Source organism: Pan troglodytes, chromosome 6 (assembly GCF_028858775.2).
Source record: "Pan troglodytes isolate AG18354 chromosome 6, NHGRI_mPanTro3-v2.0_pri, whole genome shotgun sequence".
NCBI classification, from domain to species: Eukaryota; Metazoa; Chordata; class Mammalia; order Primates; family Hominidae; genus Pan; species Pan troglodytes.
This window is the reverse complement of record NC_072404.2, coordinates 156808232-156830655: the sequence shown is the minus strand read 5'-3', so window position 1 is coordinate 156830655 and position 22424 is coordinate 156808232. Positions and strand designations below refer to the sequence as shown.

The 22424-nt window shown below is 45.6% G+C and overlaps 1 protein-coding gene across 1 annotated transcript in view; it reads right to left on the bottom strand.

The window, feature by feature from the left end:
* Positions 1–1809: 1809 nt before the first annotated feature.
* The window catches only part of TMEM178B (transmembrane protein 178B), a 407211-nt gene continuing 386596 nt past the window's right edge, over positions 1810–22424 (bottom strand). The window contains exon 4 of the mRNA XM_527984.9: positions 1810–11654. Within this exon, the coding sequence (XP_527984.2) occupies positions 11404–11654 (251 nt within the window). The 3' untranslated portion in view covers positions 1810–11403. The remainder of the gene's footprint in view (positions 11655–22424) is intronic.

Sequence of the window (22424 nt, the reverse complement as noted above, 5' to 3'; positions counted from 1 at the left end):
TGCGCCCAGAAGCTCTGAAGCTAAGGTGAGGAGGAGTAGGTGTGTTTCCCACAAACCCAGGTCTCTGCTAAACTCTGTGGGCTGCATAATTCATTTGAGACACGGAAATCAAAGTGGTGCTGCATTGGAAAAAGGAGAACAGAATGTCTCCTGTGGCTTACCTGAGGCTGTCCACAGAGCATCGGGGCCTTCTGCCTCAAAGAGCTGCTGGCAACTGCATCCACCCCTCAGGTCACGATGTTGCAGCATAGAAGTCCCAGGATCTGGTGAGAACGTCTTCCCCATCCTACTCACCCCTGCCCGGGCTGGGGCAGACACTCTTTAATTCCACCTGTTTTCCCTGGAAGGTGCAAGGGTGGAAAGTCTTGCTCACTTCTTAAGATCAGTGGTATTTCCATTCTTTCTCTCTTCTAAGGGACATTACTACCAAGGTGGGGTGGGGCTCTCCCATTTCTTCAAGTTCTTTTCCACTTGTAAAACCCTTCCCTCATCTATTCTATAAGCCACCTGCCCTCACCTGCACTTACTTTTGAAATGCTTTACTGTCTCTGTTACCTCCAGGATGCCCCTTTTAAAGAAGTTCCACAGCTGATATTACTCTGTATCAGAGTAAATCCACGCAGGTCTTCTTGTGCAAGGCCCAGCACTGTGCCCATCTTTCCACAGAGGCTACTAGCCACGACACTAATCACTGTCATGGTTTATGTCACACCCACTTGGCCACCCTAGAGATCTACCACACGGAGATGCAGCAATATACCTCTCATTCAGGTATCCTTCCTCTCCCTCAGCCATCCCACCTCTAATGGACATTTCTTCTTTCGGGCTGCCCAGATCTAGGTTTGGGGAATTGTCTATTCCATGCATCTTGGTGGGAGGCAGGGCTCATCCCTCAAGAGAGAAGATTAAAAGACTCTAAACCTGTTTTCTCAGTCTCCTTAGATGGCGCACCCATGTGGGATTCTGACACCAGAGCTACTGCGTGAGAGAAGAAAGGCCCTGGGGATTCATCCTGGTGGAGGTGGCGGCAGAAGCAGCGCCATACGGCCTCAGGGCAGTAGCAGCAGCCGGGCGAGCTGTGGTGCCCAGAGTCCAGCAGCGGTGACTGCAGGGTCCAGATCAGCGTGAGATGTGATTCTGGCTGCTCAGCCACGCGTTTCTTCTTGATTTCCTTCCTACAGGCTTCCAGCTACCCATGTCTCATCAGTAAATTACTTTCCCACTTATATCAGACACAGCCAGTTTCTTTCACTGTAAATGCTGGCTGAGATACACCACCCTTTACAGAGCACTTGCTTCTCCAGTCCACTCCCCTCCTCCCCTAGCCTCCCACCCAGGTGTGAGCCCAAACCTTTGAAGAGGTAGATGGGTGGAAAGGAACTGTGACTCAAAGTTAGGGACAAAGCTGATGAAGACTAGGAGAGAAATTTCTCTCTTCACTGGGAACTGGGAAACAGGTTGAGGGGTTAGAATGTAATTAGTCATTCCAGCATCTCATAAAGTCTTTTAAAAAGAGTTATTAATGCCAGTAATAGGAAAAAAAGAACAACAGTTTCCCTCTTTTTCTCTTCTGAATCCCTCTCCATGTTTTCTCCTTCCACCCAATGTGCAAAGCATGTACCTTTGGCCTTCACGTGATTGAAATGTTTGCTATCTATTTTCTTCTGGATTCAAGTTTTCAGCTGGTTATCTACATAATAATTGACTTTTTTTCTATACAGAACCTGAGGGAAAAATACCCTTCACCATCAAACACTGCAGCCTCCACCCACCCCCATCTTGCTCCCTACCCCTAAGCAGACACAATCCTTTAAAACACACAACATAATCTTCTTTATTTAATTGTTTAATCAGTTTACATTCCACAACTGACAGATTATTTATTTTTATTTTTTCCATGAACAAGTCATTTAATTAATTACCAGACACTTGTTTTTCTTCAATCGATGGAAATACAATATTTCTGCCAATTCGAAAAAGAAAATTGCAAGATGCAGTCAGTTTCAGTGAAGTCCCCAAATGCTCTCTGCTTCCTCAGTCCTTTCAAAGTCACAGGAACCTGGCAATTTCCCTTTTCATCCGCCCTCCCACTTCCCTGTTAAATTTACCTCTCAGAATATCACAATAGTTTCAAGATCTGGTTTGAATCGCCTTTCCTGTAATTAATTAATTATGAGAAGGAACAGACAGTACAATAGATCTGATAAGATGTAGCATTCTTGTTAAGATTAAACAACACATTTATTCACATCATATCAGAACAAATTAACATAATATTTTATCTTATTTTAGCACCAATAACCACAGGAATTGCTACCTCCAAGGGCAGAGGCGTTGTTAGAATCCTGCGGTACACACCACTCCTTGTCTGACCAATCAGAAAGCACTATGCAAATTAAAATAAAGGTAAATAAATTTATATGGACTGAGCAATAATCTGGTGGGCCATAAACACTCCAGGCGTTTGAGAGTTTTGTCAGTTATGGTCCCTGTCTAATGACCATATATAAAACATACTCACCAAATCAGCTCATTTTTGCTCAGTAACACAGGGCTCAGAATGTTATATTTTAAATCAATCAAACCTTGTTATACTGACCGTTGAAATGCTTTGAGAATACCCAGGGGTTGGCTCCTTGCATTTTATTCTGTTCTCTCCATTAAGATCTCGATACCTATCTTTTTCACAAACAAAAGAGGTTTCTTCAATCCTAAGGAAGGTCTCCAGGCAGGGAAGAGAGGTAGGCAATGGTGGGTTGAGTCCCAGTCCAAGTAGAACTTGTCACCAACACCACCACCTCCTAGGAGACCCAGTCTGCCTGTGGCCACTGCCCTTCCCAGGGTATCTCCTTTTTAGCATTTGACTTTAAGATAAATATTTAAGAAAATTAAGGGATTCAGAAAACAGCTCCAAATATTGGTGAGATGATATTAGCAGGTGACTGGCCCAGGTGACGAAATGTTGTAGAGATCTTTGTTCTTGACAGAAGGCCTGCCTGCCCCTTCCCCACTATATGATAAGGGGATCAGGTTAAGGGGTGGGAGGCAGTAGCTGACATTCCTGCAGCTGAAGAATATGACCTGCTTTGGCCTCTAGGACTTGGACAGGTCATCAGGGACATGACTGGGGCAGCGCCGACACCCTCTGGGGGCAGATGGGACATGCAGTCCACAGGAGTGGTCATCTCCTCTTACTAAGCAGGTGAAGCAGAACTTCCAGAGGCTGAGACAGCAGCCTCGACATAGCTCTGTGCTTTCTACTCTAGGCCAACACAATAAGACTCACTCCTGCCTTCATCAGCTATGACAAGAGCTATGGCAGTGAGTGACCCACCAGGAAGGACCCCCCCATCAGTCTCCTAATGAAGAACCTAAGTCCGTGCTGTCCTATACAGCAACCAGTAGTCAGGTGTGGCTATTGAACACTGGAAATAGGGATAGGCCAGACTGAGATGTTTTCTAAGAGGAAAATCACATTGGATTTTGAAGACTTCATTTGGAAAAAAGAATGTAAAATATCCCAGTAATTTTTATATTGATTCCATGCTGAAGTGATACTATTTTTGACATGTTAGGTTAAAATGTAGTCTAAAAATTAATTTCACTGATTTTAGCTGTTTCTTTGGACTTTAAAAAATGTGGCTACTAGAATATTTTAAATTGCATATGTGGCTTGGATCATGGTTCCATTGGATGACGCTGGTCTATACTACCTTCCTGAAGCTGGCTCCATCACTGTGACCCAGCAGAGGAGAGGAAAGTTGGGATTGAAGGTGCCTCTAATCATGGGTTGGGTCACTGGCCAAGCTCGACATGCCCCCCCTCTCTGGGGCAGCTGGTCTTCCCAGTCCTGCAGGGAGACAGCTGTTTATGCTGCAGATTTACCTAATCCCTGCTCCTCTTTCCTACTTCCTATTACTTCAGGGTTACTGCTTTGAGGATCCTTCTCTGCTGCCTTGCTGAGGATTTTCTGGTGCTTCTGCCATCTGTCCTTCCCAAAGCTCCGTTCATCTTACCTCTGCTCCCAACCCACATCTTCTGCCTACTGCCTCCACGCCACCACTGCCTCCACCATCTTCAGTCTTATTTGGTAGCAACCCTTGGCCAGACTCCCTGCTTCTGACACTGCAAGCCACATTTATATGGTGAGTCATAAATTACAAAGCAATTCACACATCATCTCCTTGGATGCTCTTTCTCCTACCCCAGCCCAGTGCAGCAAAGCTCAGTCAGTAGAGACTGATAGTAAAATGAGATCGTCAAAGTGGGTGGGAAAAGGAATCTGAGAATGAAAAGGTAGATAGAAGGCTCTGGACTCTGAGTGCAAACTGGCTGCTAGCTCAAGGTCACTTTCTGAGGGGCGAAAGCAGAGGCCAGGAGTAGCAGAGAGAAAACGTCTCCTAATTTACCTCCACGCAGTAAGCACGCACTAGCAAGGGCTCAAAGTCTCTCTAGAAATAGCAGCAAAATACACAAGGGGACTGCGCACCCCCAGAGCCCTGGAAGCCCCTGATCCCCATTTGGCTGAGAAGACGTGGAGACAAGGTGAGGTAATGAGACTCCCCCAAGGCCCTGAGTGAGCCGGTGACAGGGCCACTCATGCCACCCCAGAGTCAGGTCTTTGTCATGACCCTTGCCATGACCCTTCAAACATTGCTGATTTACTTTTATTTTGGGGGAAGTGCATTCTACTTTACAGGGAAAAACCTTTAGAACAGAGAGTTCTAAGCAGACACTGATGACTGTGAGAGAAACAACCAGAAAAAAACCTCCTGTGTCAATGGTATCCCTCCCTTCAGATCCCACCCTAACTCAGGATTTTAGGACCGTCCACAGAAGTCCTCAGAAAACTAAGGGCTACATCATTGCATTTGTTTAATCTCAATCTCCCTCCCCTTTATTTTCAGTTTTCACTTTTATTTGTACATTTTTACAGATAGTCTTGAATAGCAAAACAGTCACACCATGGGTGGAAATGGGGAAGGAGTATGAGAATGAGTTCGTGAAAGCTCTTCACAGGAAAGGCTTCGTCACGCTCACAACACAGACGCACTGGTACAGATGGAGAGGGTCTATGGGTGACCCGGAAAGGAAAGGAAAAGCTCAGCCAGTGGGAGGAATGGGGTTCTGGAGAGGAGAGAGGGATACAGAGTTCCTTAAGGAGCAACACCTGGTCCTTGGGAATGAAGTGTAGGAGTTGCATTTGCTGAGGTTGGTGTTTGCCAAAGAGATGCCAGCTTCTTCGAACTACTGCTGTGCAACTCTTCATGTTCAGACCCAGTTTTCTGTTTTTCACACCTGAACATACACCCCCCTGCAGTTGGGTGGCTCCCCCGTTACCAGCTGGGCTCTATCTACAGAGAGAGCAATGGCTTCCCTTCCCTTGAAGGAAGTCTCACCCTCACAAGGACACTTGATCCGCTGCAAAGCAGAAAGTGTGCGGACCCTTTGGGAAGGGCGTTCTTTTCTTGTTTAGAACCTAGGATTCTGTTTTTCCCAAACAGGATCACACCCAGACACATCTTAGTGAATGTACCATCTAAAGGGCTTCCTTATATGAATTCATATGTTTTTGACGAAGCTACTGGCTTCAGCAACTGACAAGAGAAAGAAGATCCCAGCTCCTTGAGACTTGGTCTCATCCTAAACTTGAAAGATCATTGAAACCTTTCAGAATCTGATTTGCTTCCACCCATTCCTTTTGGGAATGTACAGCTAGAAATAACGTTAGGAGAATTAAAAAAAAAATACTAAGGCATTGACCATGTGCCTTGGTTAACAGTTAACTGGTTTAGCTCATATATGCTATTTGCCCCATATGGTTTACTCATTCTGTCACCTCTGGGAATAACTGAGATGGATAAAAGTGCCCTTCGCAAAACTGGCTCTAGACAAAAGGAAGTCTAGGAATAGGTAAAGAAAAATAAGGAGCCAATTTATCTGGGGGACCTGAATGAAGAAAAGAATCCTTTAAGTGTGCTTAAGTGCGACAGGTCCAGCCCTGTTCAGCAACACAGATGACCTTGCACTCTGGGTTATCCTTCAGCAGCGAGGCACAGACACTTGATGTGAGAATTCCATTCCAGCGGGGGGTCTTCTGAGGGATAATTAGAACATACATAACTCATATGATACTTCATGTTTGCAAATCACTTTGCAATTTCTTTGTCACCCTTAATATACCATGAGGTAAGGTGTTATCACTTATCCTCATTTTGTAGATGAGGAAGTTCAAGTATGGAGAAGACACAGTGCCCAGAGTCACAAATCATTTCAGTGCAGAGCTGTAGTGAAATTTACAGTAACTGTTACACAAGTGTAGCTTAATGAGTGAGTTACTCTGGCTTCCGCATTCTTACATCTATGATTAGATTGAGATGGCAACTGACCAAAAAAAAAGGAAAGAAAAGGAAGGAAGGAAAGCAGGCAGACAGGCCCAAAGAGACATCTTTTAGCCCTGCTCCATCCTGCCCCTAAGGTCTGGCATTAAACTTTTAGGCCTCTTTGCTATCTCTGGGGGCTCAGGGCCCTGCACTCTTGCTGCCAGGAACACAGGGTCAACTCATCGCAGACCAGTGTGGTTCTGTGGTGTACACTGCTCACATGGCCCCAGCTGCCAACCCAGAGACAAGCACTCATTGGGGAAGTTTTGAGGTCATGACCATTTGGATTGGGCCCGCAGTAGATGCCTCAGAGTGACTGGATTATGAAAAATCTTGTAGTCTTTTTTGTATTTTATTTTTCTTATTTTCTACAATGAGCAGTTATTATTCAGGAAAGAAATCCAATACTCAGTAATCACATATTCTAAGAACCAGGAATAATGTTTAAGAAACATTTTGCATCATGGCAGCATCAATGAAAAGAGGGCAAACACAGCCCCAGACATTGAGAACTTTGAGAGACAGACACGAGAATCACGTGTGTATGTCAACTCTGGTGGGGTTCTTAAAAATCTGCCCCCTTAGTCTATCCCACACCAGCTGGAAGATGGCATGGAAGGCAACCCTGCTGGTGTGCACCAGCTCTTTCTATCTGCACTGAAATCACCTCTCACTCAGAAACATCGTATTTCCCTGGAAAGGGCTGGCTGTGTCCCCTGGGATGGATGTGTCCCCTGGGATGGGTAAGTCCCCTGAAGACAGGGAACATTTTCAGAAAAGCAACTTCACTTTAACTACAAGAATCAACCAAGTATCCCCCACAAACCACACCAAAGGATGACCAGAGTGTATCTCTTCCCACTCCTTCCCCCAGATATTTGAAAAATCACTTAACACTCAGCACATAATCCAGGTGAAGAGAGAGTCCATTCTAAATGCCTCTGGGTGATGTACCTGAGTTCATTATTCTGAATTTGACCCAGGTGGGCATCTTTGGAGACCTAAGCAGCACATCCTCCCACTAAATCAAGACAGCTACACACAGTGCATTCATTTCCGGCATCTCATCATGAGTGTGGATGAATATTGAGATATAGGGCCCAGTCTCAGAGTCCTGGGATATCCTACCCTCTTGTCACAGGAGAGGCAAGCATTGCTAGGTGGGACCACTCATCCCTGATGGGAAGATATGCACCTGGGCTCAGGGCGCTTAAGAAAGTCTTTGTCTAGATTTGGAGGAGTTGTCCAGTCTCTGTGACTCCATGATCCCTGAAGTTGAAAGGGTAGGGTTGTTGAAAAGCTAAGGCTTGGAGGAGGATTGAAGCTGGAACAGGCACAGATTTTATTTTTCATATTTTGATGCCAGGGAGCCACAGACCTCCTTATAAAACCTACAGCCACAATGAACAAGGAAGGGGGCTGCTTGGAGTCTAGGAGCCTCTCTACAGATGAATCACTTGTCTATGTTAATTGACCAAAGTTGATGCAGGAGGAAAGTAGGAGTGAGTAGAGAGAGAGGAAACGGAAACAGAAGAAGAAACCGTAACTCCCAAAATAAGGAGAAAAAGATATGGGACCTCTCTCTAGGTAGAATACCTCACTTTCCTGAATCTCAAGGTAGTAGAGTAGGGAAGGAAATAAAAGTTGCAATGGGCCCCAGGCTCAAGGTTGACTTGCATGGAGCTCAAAGCACATACATGTTCATATGCCAGTAAGAAGTTTGAACTTGACCTGGGGTTGCGGCTGGTGACTTTAGTGAGGTCATTGACCCTAAATGCCCTCATAAGGTTGGGTTCCACTTTGATTTGGAGTTAGCAGAGTCTGACCTACAGAGCCTCACAAGTCAAGGCTCCTCTCTTCCTCCTCCTCATCTCCCTCAGCTACCTCACAGCCAGAAAGCTTCCGTAACTGGTTGGAGTCACATGTTTTAATCTGTGGTCAAGCCCTTATGCTAGAGGGATCAAGGTCACCTGAGAAGTCCTCCCATTGGCCAGGACTTGCCGTCTGAAAGGGGCCTCTATCCTGGTCATGTGGCTGGGCGTCTTTTGCTTCCCAGCAGGATCAGATCCCAAAGTGTGTTCGTACTTATCTGGCCCCGCTATCAAAGAAGTCACTCAAAGCCCCTGCTCTGGGCTGGTGAGTTGAGCCCAGGTTGTTTACATCTTTCCTGGGAGCTTTCTAACATTTTAGGAACTCTCAAGGTTTCAAAGGGATGCAGTAAGCTTTGCTAAATGTCTGTCACAAAGACAATAATTGGATAGAGCAGATAATCTATTCATTGAAAGTATGGGATTTTTTTTAAAAAGAGGATATAAATAATGATAGGTCTGTGAGCCAGCATCCTCAAACATGATTACTCACAAAAAGTTTAAATGGTTCATAGCAAATTTCCCCATTTAGAATTTTTCCCCTCTCTCCTGCAACTGGAAAAAAGCTGGAATTTCAGTATGGTCATAGACAAGCCCTCTCCCCCAAATGGATGCTCGTGAACACCTGTCTGTCCCTTCCTTGGCAGAGCCCCTTCAGGACACTTGGAAGGAAGACAAAAGGCCTCTCAATCTGAGATACTTTTCTTCACTTTTCCTTAAGCCCAAGTATGCCCTTCCCCTTAAGGGAGAAATCTAACTTTTCAAAGAAAATTAGAAATAAAATGCCCAATTGAAAAACTGGGTTTTCCTGAAAATTATTTCCCTTCTCATAGAATAAATCCTTTGTTTTAAAAATAATCCTTAGAACCCCAACTGGAAGCTAACAACTTTTCCCGTTGCACACCTTACCCTATCGCCCAGCACACCCACACACAGGGAACTCACACATGAGACCTTTTGCAGAAGCTGACCAGAGTCCCCAGTAAGGAAGTCTTGAGTAGTGCACCCACACCTGTGTGCAGATGCGTACTGACACAAACGTACACAAAATGCACCAGAGAGATACACATACAGAGAGATCCACATTCAACCCCATTCATGCACATCAGATGTCATATCATATCCAGATATGAATTACACACACGCAGTTCAAAGGAGCAGATGAGGGTGGAAGATAGAAGAGAGAGAAGGTAAGTGGTTAGTAGGTGAGAAAAGGAGGAGAGTGGTAGGAAGATGGGTTGGAAGACGTGTAAATGAAACAGATCACACAGCAGTGGAAGGAAGGCTGCTGAGTGCCTGGCAAAGCTCCCAAAGCATATTTGTTTATGAAACAATGGGATTCTCTGCTACACAGTTGACCATGGCTACACCAGCTCAGGGATTCTCACCTGGCCTCCCCAGGGCTGCTGGGCACCAGCAGGCTCACTGAGATGACTATGAGCGGCTCCAGCCCACTCCAGCAGACTCCCACCCCTACAGCGTTCACAACTCTCTGGCTGACTTTGCTTGCCAGCACCTGCAGTGCTAATTTGCTCAAATGAGCCCGAGACACTGGGGTGGATTTATTCCACCTCTGTTTGGGTGCTAGCCACTAAGACTGTTATTTTGGGATTCATGGCCTTGAATATCAAGAGGGAAAGGAAGAGGATGGAAAGAGTCAAGAGTTCTGCATTAATTTACACAATATCATACAAACTTGAGCCCATGGGAAATGGAGGTGCTCTCTCTGCATGTGACCCACTTCCTTTCGTTTGTACAGAGGTCACCCCTAGGGAAAGGGGAGATGTCCAGTGACAAAGGACAGCTTCTATAATGGGGAGTGAAGGTCTTGTTGGTTTATGTTCTTGTACAACAGCAACCAGAGCAACATTTCTTCTCTCTCCTGAACCGTGTGTTCCCCCTCTTCTCTCATGGCTTATGTGCCCAGCTGTGTCTTGAACTTCCAAAATTAGAGGACTAAATCGTGCAGAGTCCCAGAGCTGTAATGTGGAGAACCACGGGGGTCCTCTGGCCCAGTGGCTTTGTTCTTGGTTCTGCCCTCTGGAAATTTCAGCTATACCAGAAACAATTTAAAAAAACACAACACAAACAATAAAACCCCACGCTCAAGAAACATCCACCACACACACACACACACACACACACACACACGCACGCACGCACACACCACTCCAGGGATCTGTAGCTGCAGAATTGGCACCCTTATAGGCCTGTCCCTCATGACAATTTCTAGGTCTCTGGGCCTCTATCTGGGGCCATGAAACCACTACAGTGATAAGAGAGACAACAGTCATAATGCAGTATTTCCAATTAAAAGGTAGAAAAGAAAAAAAGGAAACCGCCCAAAGTACACATGCACGCACACCCACACACACACATCACAGCATGACTCCAAGGCTCCAGTCTGCCCAGGGAGTGCAGGTGCGGCTGGGGACAGGGTGGCCTCTTGTTTCACTGGGTGTAAGGCAGCTGGAAGGTAAGACTGGGTTGTCTGAGCATCCACCGAAGCGTCCTTTCATTGATGCAGATCTTGCCTCTCAGCATGTTCTCTTCCCTTCCCACCTATGAAACATGGTCCAAAAGTTTGGCAGCAAAGAGAAAACGTCCTTCTCAGTTTGTTTTCTCTTCCACTCCTTGTGTGTTGCTGGTGGGCTGGGAAGGAAGTCCGAACAGGAAGAGCAGGAGAAGAAGTGATTCTGAAAATGGCCTCAATAATTTGGTTACATTCTAGGAACTAAGGGCTTTGTTACCCTGTGATATGACTGGTTAGGGGTGGCGTCCTCTCCCGTTGACCCAGTGGGTGGCACTTCCTTCTCTACATCTGTGCTGCCTCAGACCCCTTCCACTGTCCCTTCACCACCCCATCCTCACCAGTGATGGGGATCAAGACGCGGTCGCAAGTGGTGGTGTTTGCTCTGTCTTCAAGAGACCAGGAAGCCAAAAGTCAAGAACTGATGGAAGAGCCACAGGATGGAAAAACTTTCCCCATCTCAGAGATGAGGCAACACAAAGTCCGGCGAGATGCAGGTGCCTGAGCCAACTCAACTCTACCTTGGCACTGGCATCATCTTGATTTAGTTTAGTTTTGTTTTATATATGTATATTATATATATATATATTTATATATATATATGTATGTATGGGTTTGTTTTTTAGCACACTGTCCCATTCTCGGGTCTGGATTTAGGGTAGTTGGTCCTCGGGACAGGTTGAACAGAAGGGGCTAAGGTACAGAAGAATCCCGAGATGAGTGTGAGGCCCAGGCCCCCCCATGCACAGAACATGGACCAGCCATAGCCATGGCTGATGTCATCAGGGAGTCCGTACAGGTAGCGTGGGTAGCGTGACAGCTCAAAGTTGATCCCGGCCACACAGGTGCACAGTGAAATGATGCAGAAGGTTCCTGGAGGACAAGGGAAAAGACACCGGATGGGGAAATGGAGAAGGAAAGGGGAGAGGAGCGGGAGAGAGAAAGAGAAAAGTTAATATTATTACATTTTCAATTTTCTTGAGTAGGAAAACTGGGAAGTCTAGGTAAGAGCAGGTTATCACCAAGGTCAATATCTGGAAATATTCATGGAGCAGAGAATAGTATTAAAGGATCATCACTTCATCACTCTCCAATAATGGCCCAGTCTTGGACACACTCGGGAAGTCTCTCCTTTGGGAAGATGCTAAATAGATATCTCGTGAGCATTTTGTGTGGGGTAGAGTGAGCAGAAGAGCATTCAGTTCATTTTCCTAAAGTATTTTAAATTCATTGTATTTCTTTGGAGACATGGAAAACACCTACTGTTTGCTACTTCTTTAAAGAGAAAAACAATCTTTTCTCTTTCTTATACATAACAACTTACTCATACAGTATTAGGTTTTCCTTTAATCTGTTCACCAACAATTCTTCCAAAACCTGGAAATATTTTCCTTTTTCCTATAAGACATTTCCCAAAGTGTTCTCTCTGGAATGCTAACGCTATGAGATCCTTTACAAAGTGGGAGGCAGAGTCAAAAGACGGAGAATCCTGCTCATGACTTCTCACCCGTGAACACGCATCATCCACATTAATATTAAGGTAACTCATCTACCCTACTTTATGCCGAATTTCACAAACTTATTGATGATGGGGCGTCCTCTTAAAAACATTACTTACATCAGTCTCTAATAAGAAAACTGCTACAAGAGGTAGAATGATATAAAATGGTTTAGAATTATAAACCCATTTTAAACTAATACAACAAGTTTTTGGTGTGCCTAAAATGAATTCAATAACTTTCCTCTGTATTTGCCGTGTTTTCTGTTCTTTATGTAACCACTGATATGAGAGCAATGAGCAGAAGAAGGATGTATAGTTTGGGAAGGCTGGGCTGGGTCAATGGAAGGAAGAAAAAGGAAAAGCATTATTATAGGGAAGGAACAAAAGGAGGTGCATTCAATTTTATATTTATTATTAAAACTCTCGCTTTCTAACAGCCAAGTTTCTTTAAGATTGAGCCTTGTTTCTTTAAGATCTAGCCTAATTTTTTCCAGAAGCTTCCTGGAAGACAAGGAAGAAAATATAGAGTGGAAGAATGAGGCTCACGAGCTCGTGATAATTTAAATGGCCACCGTTGACCCTAAAATAAGTATTAAGTGCTATGTGCTAGGAACTGTTCTAATGATACAGTGGTTAAAAATGAATTATTTAGGCAGATAGTGAGGGTAAAGAAGTCCTCGGTAAGGTTTTCCTTTTAATAAAAAGCAACCCCCAAATCATTTCTTTGAGCAAATGAGCAGCCTGTAAAATTGAGCGCTGCAGACATAGATAAGCAAGCTGGAAGCTTGCATGGGTGCATATTGGCAGCTGTGCCAATAGGAAGAGGCTGCCTGGGGGCTAGGCATGTTCAAGATGGTGGCTGCATCTTCCCTTTTCTTTGTCAACCACATGAAGAGTAAGGAGGAAACAAGATGGTGCCTGCCAGGTAGAAAATCCGTTTGCATAATGAAAAGATTAGGATGGGGTGGCCAGCTTCTTCGTGCCCTATGTAAATGTCACACCTGGTTCAACCAATCTTTGAGCCCTATGTATCAGAAGCCACCACCTCAAGCGGGTTTATAAAACCCTATGCACTTCGCCACAGACTGGAAGTCCCACTTGGGCACCCTTCTCTCTCTGCAAGAGAGAGAGCTATTCTCCTTTCTCTTTCTTTTGTCTATTAAACCTCCGGTCCTAAACCCACTTCTTGTGTGTCTGTGTCCTCGAGTTCCCTGGCGTGAGAATGACAAATGTCGGATAATTACCCCAGACAGTGACACTGCCTCACTAAGTATGTGGCATGTACTAAAACCTTAATTCATAAAACAACTCTAAGATGTGGGTTATATTATCCCCATTTTACTGATGAGGACATTGATGCCCAGAGAGCTTAAGTCATTTGCCTAAGATCACACAGCTAGTAACTGGCAGAGTCAGGTTACAAACTCAGGCAGGCTAGTTCCAGAGCTTGCAGTCTCATCCACTGTACTGTTCACAACTGGTGCCAGGCAAAGTGGGTCACTTCATGGGTTTCCCTTATTTCACACCTAGGTTCCAGATGCCTTCTCTCTCACTCGGCATGGGTTAGGGCAGTTTGTAGTTTTGGAGGACTCAAAGCAGATCGCTGAGCCCCACACCCACAGTTTCTGGTTCAGGAGATCTGGGGTGGGGGCCTGAGAAGTTGCATCCTGAAGAAGTTCTTGGGGCATGCTGATGCTGCTGGCTCAATGACCACACTTTGGAGCTATAGGATTTGAAACAAGTTTTTACTGGAGAAAGATAAAACTTAATCGGCCAAAGCCCAGATCCAGAGGAAGAAATACAAATGGATTGTACATGTGAAAAATGGTCAATTTTACCAATAACCAAAGAATTGAAAATTAAAAGCATAATGATAATCTATCAAATCAGCAACACTTTATTTTATTGTTGTTTTGCTTTTTTTTTTTTTTGAAAGATCATCTCCAAAACTAGTAAGGGGGCAGTAAAATAGACAATCCCATAGACTCCAGGGGGAGTGTAAGCTGGTGTTTCCTTGCAGAAAGGTGATTTTTAAAATACTCACACCTTCGTCCTAGTAATTTCACTTTAAGAAAATAATCCCACCTGGGGACAAATATTTAGGTATGGACATGTGTGAGATTTAGATATGAAGATGTCTGTGGTGAGGGCGCATTGAGGAGCGGCTGTCGGAGGGCAGACCAAATGAAGCCCCAGATACTGGGCAAGCACTGTTTTCAGAGCTGAGAAGTTTGACCTTTATGTGGGGTCAAGGCACTTTGGTGACTTCAATCTGCATTTCCAAAGACCACTAAGTCAGAAGTGTAGAGGGCAGCCCAGAGGTAGGGAGACCAGTTAGGAGGTTGCCGTGGTCATCGGGGGAAGGGGCAAGTCTGGCAAGGTGGGAGCAGAGCTGGGAGCTCCGAATGGCTTAGTAGATGATTGTTTACTCAATGATTATTTGTAGAAACAACTGAAGGTGACCTGGGCACAGTGACAGTATGACTAAAATGCATTTGTGTCACACATGTATGCATTTGTATTTGTACATGTGTGTGGATGCATTTGTGCATGTGTGTGATGTGTGTGTGTAGTGCCATCAATGCTTGTGAGAACAGTACTCCAAACTTGTGGGAGTTACAGAACATCATAGTTTTTTTCATGTTGTGCACTAGGGCTCAGACTGAATTCTCTGATGGCCCCCAGGGTGGATTAGGTCTCAACCTAGACTCCCTGAATCAGAGGGTCTTGGGTAAGAGCATGGGAATCTATAGTTTTTACAAGTTCCTCAAGATGACTTCTGTTGGTCAGCCTGCTTGAATCCTTGTGTGGGGCAAAGGTGCTTTGTATGACCTGGAGAAGTGATTCCAGGTGGGTGGAAGCAGGGGCAGGAGAGGAGAATGAGGCAGCCTGCAGGACACAGCCAAGGCAAGAGCAATTGCCTGGGGTGGGAGAATAAGAGGAAGCTGTGTCTTGGCATTAGTTTCAAATAAACCAGATTCCAGCAGACCAAAGCCAGCCTGCTCGTGCCTCACCTACTGTGGATGCTTCCAATTGCTGGTTTGTGAACCTATCATTGGATATGTAATGCTATAATTTACTAAAATTTAGATTTAGGACAGAAAGGGGGGGCAGTGAGGTGAGTTCAAGTTCAAGCCACCCTTGGGATGTTCAAGGCATTTGGAAACATGGATCTGGAGCCTGATAGAAAGTTCTGAGCCAGAAATGTGGTCTGAGTCATCATCTCATAAATTGAAGCTGTGGATGGGATTGAGGTCACCCAAGGACTTTATATAAACTATTTCTACAGAGGATACTTAAAGAAATGGAGAAATTTCTTCTTATCAAAAGCCATGCTATGCTGGTGAAGTCCAGTGATTTGTTCTGAGACAGGAGGTCAACCTCAAGGAAACTGTGGTCTTCCCAAGCTGACAGTAGCTGATGAAGCTGGATATACATGATTCTCATGGCATATTCCACAGCAGGGCAGGCAAGACACAAAGGATGTGGCTGATGAATGGGGAGTGAAGGGATAAGGTCCGGGTGGACCTAAGTACCAGTAGAAAATGACTCAACTTCTTCATAACATTCATCTTGCTGTTCTGCTATACTAATAGAGTTGATGAGGAATCTTCCTGCCTTCACTTCCTGTTGGTTGCTCTGTGGCTGTGGAACCTTTTGAAATTCTTTCTGTTAGCTCTTGTCAATATTCCCACAGATGGGAAAACACCTTTATGTCTCCCACTTGAGATGGCCCTTAAAGTAGACCAGTGATACAACTTGCTTCGAAATTCCATGTGTCAAAGAGGGAAGAGTTGGAAGAGGTTTGATTAATTTCCATATATGCTACTGTTTTCTGTTATGAGCAAGGATTTATATGTTTTTAATATATACATTTTTTGAGACAGGTTCTCTTCTCTTGCCCAGACTAGAGTGCAGTGGTGCAATCATAGCTCACTGCAACCTCTGCCTCCAGGGCTCAAGCGATCTTCCCACCTCAGCCTCCCTAGTAGCTGGAACTACAGCTGCATGCCACCATGCCCAGCTAATTTTTAAATTTTTTGTAGAGACAGGGTTTCACCATGTTGCCCAGGCTGGCCTCGAATTCCTAGGCTCAAGCAATCCAGGCACCTTGGCCTCCCAAAGTGCTGGGCTTATAAGGATTATAAATGTGAGCCACCACACCCAGCCAATAATTTATATTTTTATGTACCTCTCCACATAGAAGTTCAAATTTGAAAATGTGTACTAATAATTAGAAATAGATAAATGTAGGTGCATAGTAGATCCTCGATAAAGGGACTGAATGAATAACGCGGTGCCATTCCTACTCAGCACCGTATTCTGACAGTTTACGTAATGATATGCTTTGACAAACATTGATTGAATCCCGTACAGAGGGGGACAAAGGGGAGACATATGGGCAAGGACCCTGACTGACACAGATTTCTGTCTAGTGTGATGAACACAACTCTCTGCCTGTGGTTTGGTGGCAAACTGGGGAGTGTGGCATTCAAAACTCCTCCCCATTGACTGGCTGAGGTTAGGGGGCAGGTCCTCTAGGAAAATATTTTAAATGGCTCTGCTGGAAAAGATGTCTAATTAAAAGATGTCTAATTACAGCATGGGAACTGCAACCTCCTCCATTACCCAAAGTTCAGCAGTCCCTTGTGCAAGTGGCACAAGCCTGGGGAGAGCTACTGATGCAGATGAGGGGGCTTCTACTCAGAAAAGAGTCCGTATGCGTCCCCTCTATGGGAAAGATAAAAGTCCTGCTCTCCCCAGCAGGAGCAGACCATGGCCTCTGGGGCTAAGTCTTCATTGTATTTCACATGAGCATTTATTGATACATAAGTGAGGATCCAAGAACTAGAATAAATAGTAATGCATAGTCATATCTTCTTAGTAACGCCCACTATGAATTGGGGTTTGGGCCTAATCCCATTCAGACTCCAATACTAACTGTAGTCGTGGTGTAACAACAACATGAAAAAACTCTGCCCCCAACCCTTCCTTTGGGAGCTGGGTTCTGCTGCGTGCTCCACACACTGGCTGTAAGCAGTGCCAGGCATAACCCTGGCCAGGGCAGTCATGACAGTAGGACTGGTGGCTGGTGGTAAGTAATGTCAGGTCTTGGGGAGGGGGCATTGGTGGCATAGTAACTGTGATGATGGGGAAGGAGGGAGACATTCCTGTGGCTGTGGGCGCCCTAGTATGCAGAACAGCAAATCAGCAAATATTTGTTGAACTTCTATGTTTGGGTCAAGCTTTATGATACATGCTAGGGACATCAAAGTAAGAATAAGACATGATCCCTGCCCTTAAGAATCTTTAATTAATCTAAAATAAGAATTAATCTTTAATGAATCTAAAATAAAAAGCTTTTTAAAAAAGCTTATACTCTAGGCAGAGATATGAGACATGCATAAATGAAAAGTTGAAGATGAAGTGAAAATAGTATCAGACTGAGGTGGAAGAGACCTGAGTTTGTTATCAGCCCTGAATGGTGGGTCCCTGATCTGTAAAATCAGGGAGCTGGAGTAGAGGACTGTAAGGTTCCCTCCCAAGTCTAGTAGTCTCTAGGAAGAGCGTGAGTCATAAATAACCAGTAGCAACTGGTAAGAGTTATACTCTGATACAGACGACAATGCTGGGTCGGGGAGGGTTTCCCACAGGAGTAGAGTCTTGAAGGAGGGACAGGGTTTCTGCAGACAGTAAACAGAAAGGGGTCCCCAAAGGTCCCCTCCTTTCATCTCAGTGCCCCATTGTCCTAGGGCTCTGTGCCTGCAGTAAGACGGCATGCTCGCAGACAACACTTACTATGCCTCTAACTTCTGAAAGGCTCGCTGCTACCCTCTGAGTCATGCTTCCATCATTTCTCACACAGACCGCTGTAACAGATCACTGGAGTCCTGCCTTCTACTTTTGCCCTCAAAGAGTAGCCAGTGGTATTTAAAAAAATTAATCAGATTATGATTCTCTGCTGCTTAAAACCCTCCAATAGCTTCTATCACACTCAGAACACAATCCAAATGCCTCTATTCCTGTATCCTGCGCGTCTTTCCTTACCTGAGTGCATCCCGCCTACCTAGCCAACCTCGTTTATCACCCTGACTCCCACCATCCCTACACTCTGGCCACACTAGAGAGCATTCTGTCTCAAGCCAGTGAAGGTTGCCCTACCTCAGGGACTTTGTTTGCACTGGCTGTTCCCATGCCCAGAAGGGCCTTCTTCCAGCTCTGCTCAGATCTCAGTTCAAATGTCATTCTCTCAGACTGTCCCTGGACTTCTTCGGAAGTAGCATCTCCCCCAGTGGTTTTCAAACCCTGATCCATGGCGGCAGCTCAGGAGCTGCCACTGGGAAGGAAGGCAGGAAGTAGAAGAGACTCCCAACCCTCTCTTCTATTTGGCCAGAATAGCTTTGATTTGATCTGTTTCCATGTGAAATTTCATTGGAAGACAGAATTCCAGTGACATAAACATTTTTGAAAATCACCGGCTTTGTCCATCTGCAAGGGGAGCTAAGGTATGTCATTGGAGGAACTGTCCTTTGGATGGCAAAGTCCAGTGGCTGCTCTGTGGGTGGCAAGGCCATGCCGTTGGCAGAAACAGCAAATTGATCTCAACCCTCTTCCTGCTGGTTCTGGAAGGGACCTCAGACTCCTGCTCAACCCAGTCCTCCAGGCAGCTAGCTGGAGCCAGCCAGTCGCAGCTGGTTGGAATGAGAAACGAAAACGAATTACCGTTTCTGTGCCAGGACTCTCACTGGCATTGGCTCAGAGTTCAGGAGTCCACTTAGAAGAAGGGATGGCACCACCCCAAGTAGCTGCAGGCCGAGAGCTGTGCTGTTAAGACCTGCTGACACATAAGCAGCAGCACCCTGCAGACCCTTGAGCTCCAGTGTCCCCGTCTGTAAACACCTGTGAGTGGGAAGGCATGGCCGAGGTGGGGAATGGGCTATGTAGACACACACGCTTCCTTTGATGACTGTCCCCTCCTGAAGCTCTTTCAGGAATCACATCCACAACATCACCTTGCAACTCCCATCTCTGAGCCCTTGTCAACACCTGGCTGGAAGAGGGGAGGATAGTCTCGGTGCTCTGGACCTGCTGCTCCCCCAGGACCCCTTCACACTGTGAAGGTGAAAGAGAGGAAGCCACTTTCATGCCCAGATTGCCCACTCCTTGTCCCAGCACCAAACATAGCTGCCTCCTCCGTCTCTTTCACATTCACATTGCTGCCATCCCTCATTAATATTTCTCTGGTTGCCAAATATTAGCTTCTGGTTTTCTTGCTAATTTTAGTTTTTTGGCTACCTGACACCTTCCTCCTGCTTGGCTATCTCTTTCCTCGGTTTCCAAGCTGCCCTGGCTCCAGGCTTCCCCCTCAGTCCTTCCCACCCTCCACTGGTCTTTCCAGCCCTGCAGTTCCCAGCTCTCCTCTCTCCCCACATCACACGTCCTCGCTGGCAACATCCTCCCCTCCTCTGACTTGAACTCCCACGACTGGTTCATGTGATTATTTCTTTCTTTCTACACCCCATCCCCAGGGGCACGGTATATTCAAGGTGTTCCCTGGCCACACACAAATTTTTAGTGCTACCTCCATAAGCCCAAATTTCCGTAAGTTCCTGACTTGTTTTATTCCTTCAAAGTCTTGCTTCCCTAGTAGGATGACTAACCATTCCAGTTTGCCTGCAATTTGAGGGAGGATGGTGCCTGGAACATGGGACTTTCAGCCCTAAAACTAGAAAGTCCTGGGCTAAGAGAGTCCAAATGGCCACCCTCTCTGCTGTTTCCTCACAGTCCCGCTTTCTGCTCTGGGGCCAATGGGTAGTGTTGTAGTGATGACATCAGTGAATCCCTGCTTGAAAGTTAGAAAGCACCACGTGGTAGCCAGAGGAAACAGAAACTTGGATCCCTGGAATGTGTCGCTAATGTTAGAAGTGCCAGGTAGGGATAGCGTTGTTGGGGAGCAGCTAATTTTTGCCACCCTGAAATGTCACCAGGGAACAAACAATTAGTCAGCCAACTCAATATTGGCTCTTTCCCAGTATCACCTTAAAGGTTAATGACCAAAATATTTCTGAGTTGATATGCAGAGTTATGGAGCCAACTCCCTGCTCAGCTCACTCTGAGTGCTAATTGCAGGTGTATAAGGTGGACAAGGCAGTGCTTCCTGTGTGCTTGTTGCTGGATTAGCCTACACAGAAAGGGGAGGCTAGAACATGTGTTTCCACTCCGCTTAGGGATTCTCAGAGAAGCCACGGCAGTCATGACACAGCAATGGACCCTGTGGAGAAATAGCATCAAAATTGAGGCCTCAGGCTAGGCAGCAGAAATGCTCTTACTAATTCAAGAAGCCGTCTCCTAGGAAACTGAGGCCCTCACGAGGCTTCTCACAGAGATTCAGGGCAGTTACACATTGTGTGCACAGGCATTTGCCCAAATATCTAATCCTTATGTGACCAAGTTATGCCCACAACTTCACTGGTGCACAATTTCTACAGGTTTCTAGATCCAGATATCCATCTGTGTGACATTTTCTGCTCCCAGGAATGAGGAACGGTGTCTGCGGATCCCCAGTCCTGGCTTCCTCTCTTGTTGCTATGTGGAGAGAGGGCCTGTGTTCTGACTGGAGCCCTACAGGTCGCTGCAAGGCAAGCTCTGAAGAAACACCCACGTGGCTGTGTATCAGGGAGGTCAGAGAAGAAGCAGCCAAGTCCTCCATGAGACACCTCCCTCTATTCCCTCTCCAATCTTTAAAACCAACAAGAACCAAATCAGCAAACAGAAGGAGAGGGCCTCCTCCTTCAACAGTGGCACATCCGTCCTGGGAAGTAGATGATACAAAACCCTGCCTTTGCTTAGATTAAACGCTTCAGCCGCATTTAGCTCTCGAGAGCATTTTACAGCTTTGTTCAGACCTGCACGGAATATAAATTACTGTTGAATTATACACGATTGCATCATCAGCACTCAACAGGCAGGTCACAGGGTTTTACATCAAAGGCGCCTTAGGGATTTGTCGGGATGAGGCAGGGGAGGGTGGATGTGTTCAGAAAGAGAACATGCTGAGTGGGATGGGGCTCTGAGTTGAGGCAAAAATCACTGATCATTCTGCAAGCTGTGCAAAGACTCCAGGAGGACTCTGCCAGGAGTGGAACTCGGGAGTCAAGCCTCTGGGGCAAGCAGGGTTTGTGTTCCTGAGGCTGTGTCTATACACGACACGGCTGCTCTGCACCCAGGTGTGAGCTTTCCACAGCAAAACAGCATCCCAACTCAAGCGACTACAGGGACTGGTCCATCCATAGAGGCTGGCCTCATTTCCAAAGAGAATACATCCAGATTCCTATCCTAGAACCTGGAGTCTTCTCCCTTGGTTTTTACACATCTACGGATGGCCATGGAAACACAGGAATTTTGCCCTTGAAAAATTCATATGTTGAAACCCTAACCCCTAGTATTTCATATGTGACTATATTTGGAGATTGGGCTCTTAAAGAGATAATTAAAATGAGGCCATTAGGGTGGGCCCTAATCAAATTTGACAGGTGTCCTTATAAGAGGAGGAGCTTGGGACATACAAAGAGACACCAGGTGCGTGCACACGCAGAGGGACGGCCTTGTGCAGAGGCCGAAGAGGGAGGCCATCTGCAAGTCAAAGGAGAGAGGCTTCAGAGGAAACAACCCTGTTGGCACCTTGAGATTGGACTTCTGGATTCCGGAACTGTAAGAAAATTAATTTGTAATGTTTTAGCCACCTGATCTGTGGTATTTTGTCATAGCATCCCTGACAAAGTAATACAATAGGTGAATATACAATAATTGGCTTATTAATATTACTTTGCAACACAGGATGAAATAAGAATATCTGTGTGGCCAGACCTTGTGGCCATCCTCTAGCCAGAACATGCATCTAACATAGCCACAGAAAATAATACCTGTTAGGCATCTTGTATTCTTTTTTTTTTTTTTTCTCCATCTATTCTCCCTCACCCAGGTAATTATGCTCACTCCCACTCGGCTCCCTTCAATCCATTTGTTCTTTTGGGTGTAAGTTTAGATTGGATCACAAGATCAGTGGCCCTGGGAGACTCTACACTGAAGCTAGAGCCTTTACAAACTTCTGAAGCCATCCCAAGGACTGAGCAAATGGAAGG